Source organism: Equus quagga, chromosome 7, assembly GCF_021613505.1.
Source record: "Equus quagga isolate Etosha38 chromosome 7, UCLA_HA_Equagga_1.0, whole genome shotgun sequence".
Lineage (NCBI taxonomy): Eukaryota > Metazoa > Chordata > Mammalia > Perissodactyla > Equidae > Equus > Equus quagga.
In genome coordinates, this window is record NC_060273.1 from 77,456,625 (window position 1) to 77,475,078 (window position 18,454).

General features: G+C 46.4%; 2 protein-coding genes across 4 annotated transcripts in view; both read left to right on the top strand.

Annotated features, from left to right (window-relative positions):
• The first annotated feature begins 54 nt into the window (after nt 1-54).
• HDAC3 (histone deacetylase 3) lies at nt 55-14,482 on the top strand. Its single transcript, XM_046665889.1, has 15 exons — nt 55-182; nt 289-371; nt 1,675-1,817; nt 6,074-6,155; nt 6,286-6,342; nt 6,464-6,519; nt 6,916-7,049; nt 7,585-7,665; nt 8,035-8,108; nt 8,270-8,334; nt 9,537-9,626; nt 9,755-9,813; nt 10,088-10,167; nt 10,480-10,637; nt 13,828-14,482. The coding sequence occupies exons 1-15, from the start codon at nt 128-130 to the stop codon at nt 13,895-13,897; spliced, it is 1,287 nt and encodes a 428-aa protein (XP_046521845.1). The 5' UTR covers nt 55-127; the 3' UTR covers nt 13,898-14,482.
• Nucleotides 14,483-16,276: 1,794 nt separating this feature from the next.
• Nucleotides 16,277-18,454, top strand: part of DIAPH1 (diaphanous related formin 1) — a 101,971-nt gene continuing 99,793 nt past the window's right edge. The window contains exon 1 of one of the 3 annotated variants that reach the window (XM_046665883.1): nt 16,277-16,549. In XM_046665883.1, coding sequence (XP_046521839.1) covers nt 16,433-16,549 — 117 coding nt within the window. In that variant the 5' untranslated portion in view covers nt 16,277-16,432. The remainder of the gene's footprint in view (nt 16,550-18,454) is intronic. The other 2 variants (XM_046665882.1, XM_046665881.1) reach the window with 2 other exon arrangements.

Sequence of the window (18,454 nt, forward strand, 5' to 3'; positions counted from 1 at the left end):
TAGGGAGGCGGGGCCTGGGCCTCCCGGTTCCGCAGAGGCAGGCTGCGTGCTTACGCAGCACGCACGACGGGGGTGGGGCAGGCGGCAGGGCGGGTGGCGGAGGCGCGGGGCCTTCTCCCGCTGCACCATGGCCAAGACCGTGGCCTATTTCTACGACCCCGACGTGGGCAACTTCCACTACGGTGAGGGATCAAGGTTATACGTGAGGGGTTTTGGGACGCGGAGGTTTCGAGGCGCGGGCTACAAGTCCAGGGATGGGAGCTGACGAACTCTCTTCTCCCACCCCAGGGGCCGGGCACCCTATGAAGCCGCATCGCTTGGCATTGACCCATAGTCTGGTCCTGCACTACGGTCTCTATAAGAAGATGATCGTGAGTCGTGCCTCCTCTGCTGGGGATTGAGGGTGGGGGCGAGCTGCGGCCCTAGGGATGGGTAGGCTGCGCTGAATGCACCAAGTGCGACCCACCCCTAGGCTGCGGGGGAGGCTGGATGGAAGGAACCAGGAGCACTCCCATGTGCAGAGTGTTGGTGGGTGCATCCTTTGACTTAATAGGAGTTACTTTTTCACCTTAGGTCAACCACCCTTTGACGTCGGGTGGACCAACCTTTGACCTAGGTTAGGGCGGAGTGGGGCTTGTTTGAAGACAGAAAGTATTTTCCTCCCTAGCATTTTAGGATGTGGGCAGTGCTGTGGCCTCAGGGAAGGGAGAGAGGCTGGATCAGTGTATCTGGATGTGAGGTTACCCTCAGTTCCCACCCCTTTTCTGCGACCTCTCTTCACCTCCAAGGAGCTGGAGCTCCAGGGAGGGCTCCGAGGCCCTGTGTGTAAGTGTGATTGTGTGTGTGGAGGAGAGCAGGAGATGTCCTCGGTATGCCCTTTTCAACCTACAATACCCCTACACGGGTAATCACTACCCAACTCTCAGATAAACTGTCGCCAGCTTGGAATTTATAGCTGTGATATGCAATTATAGCAGTTAAGCTAAGCCCTTATGCGTTACGAGGGGAATTAGTCAAGAGAATGAATGAGTGACCACTGCTTGTGCTGAGGCACAGAGAAGTGAATTGATCGTAGAGAAGACTGAGGTGATGTTAATGCATGAATCTATGAATCCCTTGAAATCGTTTGCTGGTATGTATACCGGTGGCATTTTCTGGGAAGAGAAAAGCTTTTTGTTCTTGCCCAATTTCAAAAGAAGTATGTAGAATCCTCAAAAGATAATAAATCTCTGGCTTAGCACTTTGGCACTTTGGGTTTTAATTAGAAGGTTGTCATATATCCGATATTATTTGACTCCAAAATTAAGAAGAACTCAGAGGAGAGAGGAATCAGAGTCCAGGGGAGGAGATGACTATGGAAAGAATCAGAAATGGGAGATCCAGGGAACAGAGCAGGTGGATCAGGGCTCAAGGTTGAGAAGGTAAGAACGGCAGGACTGGAGGTGGGAAGGAGAAGGGAAGCCCGTGGTCTTTAGGGGGCTTGATCATAATAAACCACCTGGCTAATCGGAGCCTCTCTTCAACTTTTGCCTCATAGAGTGTCAAGGATTGAGGGGTAACGGGACTGCTGTATGTAGTTTTGGACAGTCCTCAGGGCTGTGTTCAGTGTGGGTGGTCTTAGCCGCATGAGTGGGGCTGACTCTGCCTGGGTTCACCTTGTGTTTCCATCCTGAGGTCTTCAAGCCATACCAGGCGTCCCAGCATGACATGTGCCGCTTCCACTCTGAAGACTACATCGACTTCCTGCAGAGAGTCAGCCCCACCAATATGCAAGGCTTCACCAAGAGCCTTAATGCCTTCAATGTGGGCGATGACTGGTGAGGGGAGGACTGGGACTTTTGATGCCAGGCACTTTGATGCCAGGCATTTCAAGGAGCATACTTGAGTGAGGTCTTGTGGCAGCAGTGGGAAGATATGAAGGGGGATCTACTTGTCAATGAATCATCATTTACGCATTTGTTTATTCAACAAATATTTATGGGTCATGCTGTAGGTCAGGCCCTGTGCTAAGTGCTGGGGAATGCAATAATAAATAATAACAGCAATGTTTTAATATTATAATTCTGCTAAGTCCAGTGAAGGAGAGGCATGTGACAGACTATGAGAGTGTATATATGGAAGAATTATCTAGCTTGGGAGTAATCTGGTCAGTGGAGGCTTCCTAGAGGAAATAATGAAGATTGAGCTGAGATCTGAAGAAAGAGTAGGAGGTAATTAGATGAAAGGTGGTTGGGAGGATAGAGAGTAAGGAGAGGAATGTCATGGGCAGTAGGGACAACATGTGCTAAGGGTGGGATAGCATATGACTCATTTGAGGAACAGAAAAAAGGCTGACCACAGAATCTGAAGAGAAGAGTAATCTGAACTGAGGCTAGAGATAGGCAGGGCCTTTAAAAAGCAAACAGCCCTATTAGGAATTGGGGTTTTTACCCCTACAGTAGAGGGAAGTCATCAAAGTATTTTAAAAAGCAAGAGAGTGATTTGACACGATCAGGTTTACATTGAGCTTGTATCATAGGAAAAGACTCAGAGTTAGGCCCCGTGGGGAAGGGAGTGGACAACGAAGATAATCCATGATCCTTGCTCACATTCTGGTATACAGCCGTGAAAATACAGTGACCATAACAGCTACCTTTACTCAATTTATTTTTAAACTTTTTATTAGGGAAAATTTCAAATGTTTCTGAAAGTAGAATAGTACAGTGAACCCCCATAGATCCATCACCCAGCTACAACACTTATGAGCAAATGGCCAATCTTATTTCATCTGTATCCTCTCACATGAGATTATTTTAAAGCAAATCCCAGATGTCACATCCTTTTATCTGTAAATCCTTTATTGTGTATCTCCAAATGATACTCTTTAAAAAAAAAACAGTATCATTATGACACCTAAGACATTAACGGTAATTCCTTAATATCGCTGAATTTGCAATCAGTACTCAGATTTCTTCAATTGTCTCATAATTTTTCTTTTTTGCAGTTGACTTATTTAAATTAGGATCTAAACAAGGTCCACACATTGCATTTGGTTGTATGTATTTTGTCTCGTAAGACTTTTAATCTGTTATGTTTCCTTTTCTTCCTTGAATTTATTTCTTGAAGAAACCAGGCTGTAGATCCTGTAGAGTTTCCTCTAACAGCTACCATTTATTTATTTATTTTATTTATTGGTGAGGAAGATTGGCCCTGAGCTAACATCTGTGCCCATCTTCCTCTATTTTGGGACGCCTGCCACAGCATGGCTTGGTGAGTGGTGTGTAGGCCTGCACCCGGGATCTGAACCTGCGAACCCCGGGCTGCCAAAGCAGAGTGCGCAAACTTCACCACTATACCACTGGGCCGGCCCCCAGCTACCATTTATTGAGCGCTTACGCTGCAGTGCTGAGGATTGCTGGTACATCCACTGAAGTCTCACGCTGTTAGATGTAATAGACCTTTGTTTGATGTTAGGCATAAGTAAATTGAAGTTTGAGGAGATTTAGGTAACTTAGCCAGAATCACATAACTGGTCAGTGCAGGTGGCAGGATTCAAATCCAGAGGCCAGGTTTTTAAACATGATGCTAATCTGGTTCCTTGAAAGATCTTATCAATAGACGAAGCCTGGGATGGAGGTTAGAAGGCATTGAGCACCTTCCTAACCTTATCCCCACACCCCTGCTGCATAGCTTCCCTTCCTAGAATGCCCTTTGTTCCTCATTCAGCCTCTCCAAGCCCTTCCCAGCCTTCACACCACCATGAAGCTTGATATCATGAAGCCTCTCTTGACCATGCCAGCCACAGAGGTCTGTCCTGCACACGCTGCCCTGCTCATTTGGTGTTCAGTCACGTGCTGTCTTAAGAGGTTCTTGGTTTTTTGTTATTGTTGTTGCTGCTCTTTCTGAGTTCACTTTATAGGTCTGGGAACACAGAGTCAGCCCTCAGGTCACAGCCACGGCCCTGTAAACGCTCTCTGTGCAGTTAGGGAATACTACCACTGGGCCTTTTGCACTGCATCAGTTGTACCATCAAACTTAAGCTACAGTTATGCTTATCTGTGTTTCAGTTGAGAATCAGGGATTCTCTTTTTTTCCCTCCTTTTAATGAGTTTATGATTATTTGCAAAGTAATCCAATATAGAAAGCCAAATTGTACTACAAGGCTTTTAATGAAAAAAAAAAAAAAAGTAAAAGAAGCAGACCTAGACCTGTCTCCCCACTATGAACCCCTCTCCCCAGTGGCAGCCGCTTTCAGTGTCTTTAGCTGTTTCTTCTGGTGTTACTCTTTGGATTTCAAAATAATAATACTCATCTACTATTGTTACTAATGATTTGTAATACTTAGGTAATGCCTACTGTGTGTCAGGTACTGTTCTAAATGCTTTACAGCCATTTGCTCATGTAATCTCAAGAAACCCTATGAAGCAGGGTGTGTTGTGGTCTCCTTCTTACAGACGAGGACACTTAGGCACAAAAAGGTTAGACAGCTGGCCCAGCCTCATGATCCTTCGTAGGCGCTTAAGAGTCAAGGTTTGAACCTAGGTAGTCTGGCTCCAGAATCTGGGCTTTTAATCATACTAACATACTCTACAGCCTCTTATAACTTGCTTGTGTTGCTATTTCTTCATTTATCAATTTTAGGCATTGTCTATCAAGCTCTTAGTATGGTAGATGAGCATTAGTCTCTCATACCATCACCCTGGCTTCTCCTCCCCTCCCAGCTTCACAATATAGTTATATCACAATTTTTATTAAATAAGTATTCTGTGTTTACATTCTTATAGCTTTGAAAGATTCATTTATTATGGAGCCAAATAGTATACTATGATTTCATCTTTTTTCTTGTACAACTTTCTGTTTTTCCTGGAGCTGATAATTGCATTGTTTTTTCATTTGTTTATTTTTCTAGGTGTCAATCACTAATTCTTCCCAAACCCTTTGAGAAACTCTAAAACTCCTTACAGTTCTCTTTTCACATGGTCAAATGTGTCAGCTGCACTGTTTTTCTTAGAGACCTAAGACTAGGGATTTTTAAGCTTTTCCCTTTTTAAAAGTCAGATTTTTTGGCCAGCCCTGGTGGCCTAGTGGTGAAGTTCAGTGCGCTCTGCTTTGGCTGCCTGGGTTTGGTTCCTGGGTGTGGCCCTACACCACTGTCAGTGGCCATGCTGTGATGGCAGCCCGCATACAAAATAGAGGAAGATTGGCAGTAGATGTTAGCTCAGGGAGAATCTTCCTCAGCAAAAAGAGGAAGATTGGCAACAAATGTTAGTTCCGGGTGAATCTTCCTCAGGGGAAAAAAAAAGTCAGGTTTTTGAAGGTATAATTTGCATACAGTAAAATTCACCCTTTTTAGGTATATAGTTCTCAGAGTTCTGACAGAATGTATTGAGATATAGATTATTTCCATGATCCCACAAAGGTCCCTCATACCCTTTTGTAGTCAATTCTTTCTCTCCACTTTAGCTCCACGCAACTACTGATCTGAGGTCTGTCCCTATATTTTGCCTTTTCAAGAGTGTTATATAAATAGGGCCATATAGTATATAACCTTTTTATCAAGAATGAAGATGGTGATAATTATAGCTAACATTTATTAAAGGCTTTCTAGGTACCACACACTTGTGTTAAAGGCTGTCTGTGGGTTATCTCATCATTATTACTATTTCACATATATAGGAATAAAACTCTTAAAAATGTGTGACTATAAAGAATATTATTGAACATTATGTTAAAATGTGGTACACATAGAAGAATCTTTTAAGAAAAACAAAGTTCATGTTCTCTCTCAACTTATTTCCCTTTCATGTGTGTGCTCAAGTACTTAGGAGCTGCCTACTTCTCTCCCCAGCTAGGTCATAAACTCCCTAACAGAATTCAGTGCTTCTTTACTTCCCATCTAGTGCCTTGCACAGAGCTTGGTACATGGTTTGGTCTAAAATATCTGTTGAATAAATTTGCAGATAACTCTGGTGTGTAGGAGGGGGAGAGAGGGTTATGGAAGAATGGAGATTGGAGGGGTGTGGGGTGGAGAGAGAGGCGTAGGAAGGGCCTGGACAAAGGTAAAGGGGCTCCAACTTGTTCCTGTTTCCTGCAGTCCAGTGTTTCCCGGGCTCTTTGAGTTCTGCTCTCGTTATACAGGCGCATCTCTGCAAGGAGCAACCCAGTTGAACAACAAGGTGACAATAGCCCAAGTCCTGTTCCCCCTTTCCTGTGGGTGCCTGGACTCAAGGCCTCAGCCCTCACCCTGAGCTCCCAGTTTTGGGGGTGGGCAGGAGGAGGACTATGAATTGGGTGTTTGTCTTTCAGATCTGTGATATTGCCATCAACTGGGCTGGTGGTCTGCACCATGCCAAGAAGTTTGAGGTGAGTGAGGAGGTGATGGGGGAGACACTGGCTACCCTAGGGAAGGTGGTCGGAATGACAGTAGGGGGTAGCTTGGTGGAAGAATTGTTCCTTTCTTTGTAAGACCACTATCTCACCATAGGCCTCTGGCTTCTGCTATGTCAATGACATTGTGATTGGCATCCTGGAGCTCCTCAAGTAAGTAGCCCAGGAGGAGACCTGTGGGGGGAACTTAAAGACTCTTGGCTGAGGAGGTCTCTTAGACTTCCCTGGCTCTGGCCCTGACCTTCAGCCGCACACTAGCTTCTCCCAAGTTCTTGATGCTTTCCTCAGGCTGCTTCTTCCTTTACTCTGCTGCAGATTCCCTGCGCCTGCTCACATTTCAGTCTTCTCTGCACATCCCTCTCCTGTCCCTGACTCCAGGCTGGAGCCTCAGGGTAACCCTTAGGTAACTGGTGGTATTAGGTTTCAGGTGACTTGGGCCAGAGCAGACTCTTCATAATTCCATACCTTGTGTTTGGTAGGAGTGGGTTGGGAGTTTTTTCTTCCTGGGGTTCACCTCTGCCTCAGACCCTGGCTTCGCCCTCACCCCAGGTACCACCCTCGGGTGCTCTACATTGATATTGACATCCACCATGGTGACGGGGTTCAGGAAGCCTTCTACCTCACTGACCGGGTCATGACCGTGTCCTTCCACAAATACGGAAACTATTTCTTCCCTGGCACAGGTATGGGAATAGGGACTGCCATCTCCTTCACACCCCTCAGCTCTTTACCATGACTGCCTCCTTCTCAGCCTTCAGGTCTCAGCTCAGATGGCCCCTCCTCCGGGAAGCCTTTCCTGACTGCCCCAGTTAACGTAATCACCTCATTCCCCATTACTCTATCATGTCACTCTGCCTGTTTCTCTCAGAGCACTCACTCCTATTTGTATTTACTGTGGTGTTTTGTTTTGTTTACTGTCTCCCTCCTGTTCGTGCCCACCCCCAAGAAGCTAAGCTTGGTGGGATTTCATTCATTTCAATTGTTCTCTTTACTGCTGTATCCCCAGTGTCCAGTACACAGCTTGACTCATAGTAGGCCCTCAGAAAGTATTAGTTGAATGAATGCAAGCTGCAAGAGACTTAGTGGCTCTAGGGAGTGTGTGGTGGAGGGATGTAGATGGAGTGAGAGGCCCTCAGTGCATGGGTTGGGGTTGGAGCAGCTGAGTTGTGGATGCCTCCTGTCCATGGCTGCCACTTCCTACCTCCCACTTCCCTATAGGTGACATGTATGAAGTTGGAGCAGAGAGTGGCCGCTACTACTGTCTCAATGTGCCGCTGCGGGATGGCATTGATGACCAGAGTAAGTACTGAAGTCTTCTCCCTGCTCACTCGTCCTTTTTTCTCTCCTTGAGTTAACCTCTTCTGCCTGGTATTGTCTGCTGTTGAGCCAGGTGTCCTTAAGGATGAATGGCCTTCAGAGGGACCATGAACCCCCCAGGAATTATATGCAACATATTATGTGTATGTGCATTTTTCTGGGAGAAGAGTCATTAGCTTTTATCAGTCACTTGGAGGGGTCTGGGACCCCTTCCAGAAGTTCAGAACCAATCGTTTGGTTCTTTGGGTTGCCCCTTTCCTGAGCTGCACGCTCTCTCAACCCCTTTTCCTTTTGTTCCCTGTCTCCCCATCCCCTTGGGGTGCCAGGTGCCCATCTTTGGCCCTCTCCCAGGTTACAAGCACCTTTTCCAGCCAGTTATCAGCCAGGTGGTGGAATTCTACCAACCCACGTGCATTGTGCTCCAGGTAATACTGTCAGTGCCTCCTCAGGGGGCTCTGCCTGGGCTAGGGAGAAGAGGGCAGGGAAGGGGAGAGCCCCAAGGTTGGTAGGGGAAGGGAAATGAAGGACATCTGGGGCATTCTGCTCAGTTATCTCACTGCAGCTGCCTGGCCTTTGCTTTTTGCAGTGTGGAGCTGACTCACTGGGCTGTGATCGATTGGGCTGCTTCAACCTCAGTATTCGAGGACATGGGTGAGCCTTGCCCTCCTCCACTCCCCCAGGGTTTCAAGTGGCCTTGGGCCTCAATACATGGCAGTTGGGGAATAGGCCTCACCTCCTCTTGGGAATCAGAAATAGCTACAAATTTTACTTGAACCAGAAATGTCACCTTGAACAGGGTTCCACAGCTGGTCATTCATTTACAATAGGTTTTTACTAAGCACCTGTTATGTTCCAGGCATTGTACTAGGAGATGGAGATGCAATGGGGAAACTCCCATGGAGTTTACAGGTTAGTGTAGGAAACAGACAAAAAATGAGTAAGCCAACAAAATAAGTAGATTGTTATAAGTCTATGGAGGAAAGAGATAGAAAGGTAGCATGCAGGATAACAGTGGGGAGCCTACTTTAGATAGCATGATTTGGAAAGGATTTTCTGAGAGGGTGAAATTTTAACTGAGGTGTGGGGGCTAAAAGGAGCGAGCCATAAGAGGAGGAGAGAGGTCTGTCCCAAGCAGTGAGCAGGGCCCACACAGAGGCCCTGAGGCAGGAAGAGCTGGTATAGCAGGGGAGATGAAGTAAAACCAGTGAGACAAGAACACAGGGAGCAAGCTGGAGGTGGTGTGAAGGGGGTCTGAGAAGTCGGCAGTGGCAAGTTGTGCAGAGCCTTTAGGCCCTGGTAAGGCATCTGGATTATATTTCAAATATGATAGGAAACCTTTGAAAGATTTTAAGCAGGGAAGTGCCAACTCGTGTCTTAAAGTGACTGCTCTGACTGCTGAATGGAGAAAGGCTTGGGGTGGGAGTGGAACAGGAGTGGACGTGGGAAGACCAGTTAGGAAGCTCTTGGTGTTTAGGCAGGAGATGTGGTGCTCGGCTAAGGTGGAGGAGGAGGCAATGGAGAGAAGTAGATGATTTGAGTTAGATTTTGAGGCTAGAACTGACAGCATTTGTTGGTGCATCTATGAGAATAGTTGATTAACAGTTGGGGTGCCAGGGTGGGTGTTGAGCAGGACAGAGGTGGGAGTGCGCTTTATTTTAAAATTTTTATTGAGACACAACATGTATGTAATTAAGTGCATGTATCTCAAGGGTATGACTCAATGAATTTCACTACCTCGATCAAGACGTAGAACATTTTTAGTTCCCTTGTTCCCCTTCCCAGGCAATACCTAGAGGTGTATACTTTGGCTTTTGGTAATTTCCTCCACCCATTCCTCTGGTTCTTTTTAACAGGGAGTGTGTCGAATACGTCAAGAGCTTCAATATTCCTCTACTGGTGCTAGGTGGTGGTGGCTATACTGTCCGAAATGTTGCCCGCTGCTGGTGAGCACAGTCCCTGATTTTCCTCCTCCCTGTCATCTAGTGTGTGAGCTAGGGGCTCCCTGAGAGATGGCCAGGTGGGCACTTCAGCCCACTTGCTCAGCCTTTCCCCCTCTGCTGGTTGGTTTCAGGACGTATGAGACATCGTTGCTGGTAGAAGAGGCCATTAGTGAGGAGCTTCCCTATAGTGGTAAGGACCACCCCGTGATACACACAGGTTTGTGTATGTATACACAGGAAGGCTATTCTCACAAGACTCCAAAATGGCCTGGTTTGAAGGCAGATGGGAAATTTGATACTTTTAGAGCTCTGCAGACTAAATCCCTGGGCTCAGAGCAGGGAAAAGATTGGGCAGCTATTGTGTAGGGGTTTTGAATGGGAAGGGAAGAGATTGGGAAGTCTGGGGACCTGCCTGTCTGTCTCTGAGCCATACCTCCTTCTCCTAATCTCCCTTCCCCACTAAGAATACTTCGAGTACTTTGCCCCGGACTTCACGCTCCATCCAGATGTCAGCACCCGCATCGAGAATCAGAACTCACGCCAGGTCAGCAGCTCAAAGAAGCTGAACACAAGGGTTGGGGAGCCCAGGAGAGGTCCAGGATGTGGGAAATCTGAGAAGCCAGAGAAGAGAAGAAAGTTCTCAGCCATCACTATCACTATTATCAGCTAGGAGGCAAACCAGTTTAAAGTAGAGGCAAACGGAGTTGGGAAGAGGGACACTTATCAGGTAGGGGACTCGAACTAGGATTTGAAATAGAATTAAAACTAGGACAGTAGGGGTGAAAGGCAGCTACAAGGGTAGATGCCCTGGGAATCACTGGGAGCTGCTCACTCTCTATTCCTTATTCCCAACCAGTATCTGGACCAGATCCGCCAGACAATCTTTGAAAACCTGAAGATGCTGAACCATGCGCCTAGTGTCCAGATTCATGATGTGCCTGCAGACCTCCTGACCTATGACAGGACTGATGAGGCTGATGCAGAGGAGAGGGGTCCAGAGGAGAACTACAGCAGGTCTGGGGGCAGGGACTGGAGAGCAGGGGAAAATGGCAGGCTTGTTGGGAAGGTTAGGAGGGAAAAAGTAAATTGGTAGGCATTAGCTTAATTGTCCCTGGCTTATCTCCTTCAGTATGCCTACTCTTTGGTCTGCTGCAATTCCACACTCTTTTTTTGCCCTGTTTTTAATGATGTAAGTAACATATGTTTATTGTAAAAATTTTAAACAGCACCAAAATATGTTGTTTGCTTTTCACGTAATCCTAGACCCATTCCACAAAGTAACCACTGTTAATAGTTTGAGTTGTATCTTTTCAGACAGACTTTTTTCTATAGATTACAAGTATACTATTCAACATGCACATATAAACACAAACACACATATACACTCATTCTCAGAGTTTGTGTAGTTTTTTTTTTTTAATGCAAGTTGGGTCATTCTATACATATTGCTCTACAACTTACGGCTGGTTCTTTTTTTTTAGCAAAACAATGTATCTTTCCACGTCAATATATATAGATCTACTTCATTATTTTATCAACTGTATAATATTCTGTTGTGTGGATGCAGTATAATTTAATCAAGTATCACTGATGGACATTTACATTATTTCCCATTTTTTCCCTATTAAAAAGAATGTGGCGGTGAGCCTCCATACATATATATCTTTGCATGCTTGTTTGAGCGGGTTAGATTCCTAGAGTTGTTGCTGCTAGGTCAAAGGCTGTGTACACTAAAATTTCTTATATTTGCTGCCAACTTGCCTTTCAAAAAGTCTGTAATAGTTTATATTCTTGCCAGTATTTTACTCACTCCTTCCAGGTTCTGAGCTGGATAGGTCACTGCCTGTATACTGCTCTCTAAGGCCCTTTGATTTCTTTCCTCTGTTAATTTTTTCAGGTGTGATAATTGTATTGTGGTTATTTTTTTTAAGTCTGTATCTTTCTGTGATACATATTAAAGTATTTACAGATGCCATGAATTAGGGAAAAAAGAGACTTGGATAGAAATTTTTTAAAATCCCCAAACGGGCTTTTCTGAAAAATGAAGGGAAAAGACAACGAATCCAGAAGTGCAGAAAACAGATGCACTTAATGGAGAACAGATTTCCTTATGTGCTTGAGGGATAACCACAGCTGGACACCTGCAGGGCGCTTGGTCCTGCTCCCACACAGTGTTAGAGGTTTGAGCTGGCTCTGCTGCAGAGTCTGATGGACTTCTCAGTCTCTTTCAGCATCTGCTTTTCTGTCTTGGAGTTCAGGCTTCCAGATCTTTCCTCTGGTCCTGGGCTTTACTGCTCAGACCCTTGGGACTACTCCAACCCTCCTCCTCCATGAATACCCCCTTATTCCTACTTCTCTTTTTTTAAAGATTGGCACCTGAGCTAACATCTCTTGCCAGTCTTCTTTCTTTTTTCTTCTTCTCCCCAAAGCCACCCCCAGTACATAGTTGTATATTCTAGTTGTGAGTGCCTCTGGTTGTGCTGTGTGGGACGCCACCTCAGCATGGCCTGATGAGCGGTGCCATGTCCACACCCAGGATCCGAACCCAGAAAACCCCAGGCCACTGAGAGCACGCAAACTTAACCACTCGGCCACAGGGCCAGCCCGTTATTCCCACTTCTGTTTAAGGAGGTATCTGAACACCTTGCCTCAGGGATTCCTTTTTGACCCATCATCTCCTTCTCAGCTTCTCTAGGTCTTTGAGGCTTGACTTTTGGAAATAGATTTTCTTTGACTTAAAAACAGGTAAAAACTTGCTTTTAAGCTCTTCCTTTTGGTAAAGGTTGTCTTTTTCATCTATAGTTCCAGGCTGGTGTCTGGGCCTAGTCTCTGCATTATACCGCCCCCTCTCAACAGCCAGCAGACGCCTCAGTCCTCTTCCTGTCCTAAGCCCTAACTCACTGTCAGACCACCCACTGAGTTCCTGTTCTTTGATGCCTATATCTCCAGCTTGCATATCATTTGCTGAGTGGTAATGATGAGTTACCACTTTTTGTGGGTTTGCTAAGCACCAGATTCAATACTAAGTGCTTTATATTAAATCGTACATATCATCATGTCATCATTCTGCTGCCGTCAGGCAACCCTAAGAGGTGGCTGTTATCCTTAAATTACCAGAAGAAGAATCTAGGACTCAGAGAGGTTAAATAACTTTCCGAAGGTCCCACAGCTAGTTAAATAACAGAGCTGAGATTCAAACCCAAGTCTCTGACTCCACACCCTTAACCTTGTGCACTTAGAGGTAACTGAGACATTGCTTACCAGGCAGATAAGGCCTTTCCTGACTTAGTTCCCCAGCTTCTCTTTGATGACTTTCTCTCTTCTTTCTCAGTGTCAGCTGTGGGCAAGAAAATTCAGTTATCAGTTATTGATATTCTCCAAGAGAATAGTTTTCAAAAAAGAAAGGAACCAGTATTGAGTACTTATTGGGCCCTGTGTTGCTTTCACATCCCTTCACTCACTACAGGTTTATAATATCCTGTCACTCCTTTGCTTGAAACTTCCCTTTCCATTGCGCTGAGAAGAAAATCCAAATTTCTGACCATGGGTTTAAAAGGCCCTGCATGCTGGCCCTTACCTACCTCCCTGGTCTACATCTCTGACTACTCTCCTCCATGCACACTACTCCCAGCCATCCTGGCCTCCTTGCTCTTACTGGAATACATCAGTCTCCTTCCACCTTACAAGGTCTGTTGTTGGTTTTCTTGCAGCTTGCAATGGTCTTCCTGAGATCTTTGCCTGGCCAGCACCTTCTCAGACTTTGGGTCTTAGCTTCTTAAAACAGCTTTCTCTAATAATCCTGTTTGAAATTTTACCCTTTTCCTCCCATCACTCTTAGTCACATCCCTTTATATCATTTTATTCATAACATTTTCCACCATCTGAAATCATATTTATTTGCTTACTTTGTTGGTTATTGTCAGTCTCATTTATTAGGTATGTTTTTTGAGATAGGCAGATATTTTGTCTGACTTATTCTCTACTGCATTGCTAGGTCTTGTAACAGTGTCTGGCACAGAGTAGTCTCAGTGGTTATTGACTACATGAATGGACGAATGACGAGTGATTAGTCTCTACCAACAGAAGGAGAAGAGTGGTTCTCTGACAAAGGGGGCCTGAGAAATGGCTCCAGTGAGCATGCCTATGTGGGAGAAGATTGGAAGTTGGAGAGTGGGACCCTGACCTCTCTCCCCTTGTTTTGCAGGCCAGAGGCACCCAATGAATTCTATGATGGAGACCATGACAACGACAAGGAAAGCGACGTGGAGATTTAAGAGTGGCTAGGCTTGCTGTGTCCTAAGGAATTCCTTTTTACCTCTTGGTTGGGTGGGAGGGAAAAGGTGTGGCTCCCCCAGCCCTGGACTGGTCACCTTCAGGGCTTTTACCAACACTAGGGGAGGGTTTAAAGACCACATCTGGTTCTTGAACCAAATATCCCCTTTCCTCTCCTTCCCAAGGCCTAACAATGGTACCTATTAGGGATTGGATGGGGACAAGGATAGCTGTCTGTCTCTAGGACATCCTGAGCAGTGGGCCCTAGAAGCCAGTCCCAGCCCCGCTGACCCCCTTATTCCTTCCCTGCTTCCCTCCAATCCAGAGACCTTGAGGGCTGAGGAGTAATAGGACTGAGGTTGCCTCTGACTTCCTCCTTTCCTGGATTCTACTGCAGGCTTTGCTTCCAGTGCAGGTGAAGATTGAGGGATTTTAGGAGGCTCTGGCTCCCTAACACCTTAACCCCAGATCATGGGAAGTACGATTTTGAGTTGGGGGAGGATGTCAAAATGTCCTGTTCTGACTTTTGGCTTTATGTCCATTTTACCACTGTTTTTATCCAATAAACCAAGTTGGTATTTTTTGTACCTTTTGCCTTTCTGAGAATATTCTTAATTTTTGCTAGCTGCCTAGATATGAAGGGAGAGGAAATGGAAGTGATGATGTATATAATAAAAATCATAGTTAACATTCCTTCAGCACTTAGGTATATGTATTCAACATGGATTATCTTACTCATATAGGGACTTAATAGAACCTTCTGGTTACGAGTTAGACAGACCTGGGCAGATCAGTATCTTAAGAGAGGGAGTAGAGGATAACTTCAGGTTTTTGAACCTGGGCATTTGAAATGGTGATGCTAGTTGGTGAAGATACACTGAGATAAAACATGTCAAGTGCTTAGCACAGTGCCTGCCGTAAGTAGTTGCTCATTATCTTAACTGTCTATGTGAAGAACGATGCTAGATACTGTAGTAGCCAAAACATGGACCCTTCCCTGGAGGAGTTTACAATCCACTAAGGAGTGAGATAAAGGCTATAGCAGATGTGGAAAGTGGTACAAGAAAGAAGAGTAATAGCTGGGTCACTGCTTCTGTGCTTTGATCTTGTCTTTCCTCAACACTCCAGCTTAGAAAGTAAGTAGCTTTTGAACGTTTTTGGACAAATTGAGTTCGAAGTGTGGGCTGGACAGCTCTATGCAACTTTCCATCAAGCAAACAGAAAGTGGAACACGAGGTGAAGGCCAAATTTAGGGTCCAGCCAGCTTGGCAGAGTCCCTGTAATATAGCAGGCCCTAGACAGCAGTAGGGGCTCTAGAATGAGTCACTGACTCTACCCTCCAGGGACGTACATTTGAAATCTTGCCAGCTGTGGGCAAAATAATTTGGTCCATACTTTGAGGGCCTACTGGGTGCCATATACTTTTCACACATGAGACAGATGTACCTGAGAGAATGGATGACATTACTGAGGAGGAAGTCAAGCTAGAAGAGCAAAGAACATACTCTCGGAGAACACCTGTTCTTTTCACTCAGGTTTGGTTTCTGTCAGTAGGGAATCCTGGTTAAGCATAGGGCTTCGCTGTCAGACTAACCTGGGTTTAAATTTCTATCACTTAATTACTTGTCCTTAGGCAAGTCACTTCAACTCTCAAAGTTCAAATTTACTATCTGTAAAATGGTGAGACTAGTGGGATTTATCACATGGCATTGTGAGGATTCACTGAGAAAATAAGAGTGTTTTGTATAGTTGCTGGCAGAGAGCAAGTGCATTGTAAATGGTAACTATTATTACTATTTAGGCACACGTTGGCAGTAAGTAGTTTTTCTAGATAAGAAACACAACTAGAAAATAGCAGACCTGCAATTCAAAACGAGGTAATCCAACTCCAGAGCTAGTCAAGTTCCAGTCTAGCACTTGCCTTGGACCAAGCGCTGTTCTTGGCACCGTAGCTTTCAATATATGGTGGCTGACATTTCTTTTTCATGTGCGTCCTTGGTATGGCCCACATGAAAACTGTATTATCCTGGAAAGCCCAGCACAAAATTACCTGCCAAGAAGACAGTTTCATGCAATTTTTGGTTCAGATAATATTCTGGGCTGGGGTGTGAGAGGGTCCAGGTTTTACAGCCACGTGGGCACTGCGTGGGAGAGATGAGGCCTGCGGCGCTCCACCCGCCAGGGGGCGCCGTTCCGGGTTGCGGCCGCGGAGAGTTGCACCGCCCGCTCAGCACCCCCCGACGTGAGTCCGAATGGTTAGGCCCGCCGGGCAGGTAGCGCGTTTCCGCGGCTTCCCTCCACCCCCGTCCCTTCCCCCATTGGTAGGGGCTGCGGGTCCGGGCGGAAGTGGGGCAGGCGGGCGGGAGCTAGGCGTCGCCGTTGTATATTCATGAGGCGTGCGCAGCCGGCATGCTAATGAGGCGGGGCGCGGCGGCGGGCAGAGGAGCTGCTGGGCGGCGGCGGCGGCGGCGGCGGGCTCGGAGCTGCCTGGCGGGAGCGGCGTAGGCGCGGGGTCGCTCTCCAGCGCGAACCTGGACATGGAACCGCCCGGCGGGGGCCTGGGTCCCGGCCGCGGGACCCGGGACAAGAAGAAGGGCCGGAGCCCGGACGAGCTGCCCTCGGCGGGAGGCGACGGCGGCAAATCCAAGAAATTTGTGAGTGTCCCTCCCACCCGGCTCTCTCAGCCTGGCCCCGTAACCGCCCACTGGAGCCCGGAGACCCCAGCAGTCGGCCCCAGGGGTTCACGCCCGTCTCTAGGGAGCCGCCCCCGCGCCTCCCTTCCTCCTTTTCCTCGGTCCTGGGCTCCGCAGCCCAACATCCTACCCCTCCGGGACCTCAGGGAGCCCCGGAGTCCCACCCGGCTCTTGCCCCGGCCACCCAGCCGGCACGCTCTGCCCTCCGCCCCCGTAGCCCCGGCCGGTCTCAGCCTCATCTCCTCTCTCTCTCAGCCCCACTTCCTTTCTTCTTCCTCTATTGCCCGAGGTATCACTATCTTGGTCCTCTGTGCTTTTCCGGGTCCGTTTTCTCTTATTACCCTTCCCCCCTCTTTTGATCGTCTCTTATTTGCTTCTCCAAAGGTCACTTCCTTCTCTAAGATTGATCCCTTTCACCTGCTAACTTTCCTCCCGCCCAGTCCCCCCTCTGGGCCCTCAGCCCGGTGTCACCTGATAATTCTTCCCCACAGGAATGTTACCTGGCTTGAGCCTTGCCCTCCCTCCTCCCTTGGACGTGTCCTTGTGATTGCAGGAGCGGGGTGCTGCCCAGGTGCTATGGTCATTGGCCATGACGTTAATTTGCTTCCCAGTATTTCTCTATCCAGAGAACCTGTCTCTTTGCCCTGTTGCTTAGCACTTTTCAGGTTGTTAGGACTTCTCATGCTTATGCCCTTCTTGACCTAGGATGGTGATAAACCTCCCCCGTGGGGAGGAAGTTAGACGGCAATTCCAAGAAGTTTGTGCCTAATTGAATTGCTTTTCATGCATTTCCTGTGATAACCATCCTCTACTCTTCTGCCACCTCCTGTGCCCCAAGGCTACTGAGATTCCTCTTCCTACCTGTAGAAGAGTATTGCTTTCCTCAGGTGCCAGTTACTTCCAATCTGAGTCTGAAGGAATACTGATAGTCATATAACACTGTCATTTTTCTTTACCTTTGCCCGCACTAAATCTTCTTTTTTACTCCTCTCTCCAAGGAGCTATTTTTTTGCTGCTTACCGTGAAAGCTTTGAAAGACATGGGGCACTATCCCAGAGAGGAAAAGAGGCTTGTATCTTAATAATCATTTGCTAGTTGTAGTGGTAGTTTTTTAGTTTTCCTGTCCAGGTAATTACACCCCTACTCCAGTGTCTCTTTTTGCTAAACAAATGGCTTCTCTTTCCTCTTTCCTCTTTCTTTCTCTTATCCCTACTCCTTAGCATTCTGACCCAACTCCCCAAGTTTGGGAAGAAAACTGATAAAGTGATAGAAACAGGAAGAACATGTTGCTTTGGGACCTAGAGGGTTGAAATGTGGAGAGTACTAAACAGAATTAAAATAGTGACTCATCTCTTCCTATTTCTAGCAAGGCAGGTGCTTCTGGACTGTCCTTTCCAGTGACTTACAGGCTGTCAATAACTCCCTGTTTTTGTCTGGCCAACATCTTTCTTTCCAGAAATGCAGGGTAAATAGTAGTGATGACCCTCCCCGTATGGTGACTAAAGCAACATTTACCTGTTTCTTTAGGATAAGAATCAACCCTCTAGTTAGAGAGCTTTTCTTCTAAGACTTAAGTTCTAGGGCCCGTATTTCTTCTATTTCTGTATCTTTTTGTTTTGTTTTTGTTTCCATGGGTACTGTTTGACCTTCCTCACCCAAATTTCAACTGTTCCTGCTGATTTATAGCGACCTCTGTGACTTGTAAATGTTTTTCAAGTGCTTAATAGAATTTTATATGTGTTTTTTAATCTAACACTTGTTAGATCACAAATTTGTTCACAAATTTGTGAAATCTACTAAGTGTGTGGTGCTGAAAGGTGAGATAGCTGAAGAGACTCAACTTCTTTTCACCTGTTTTTTGGAGTG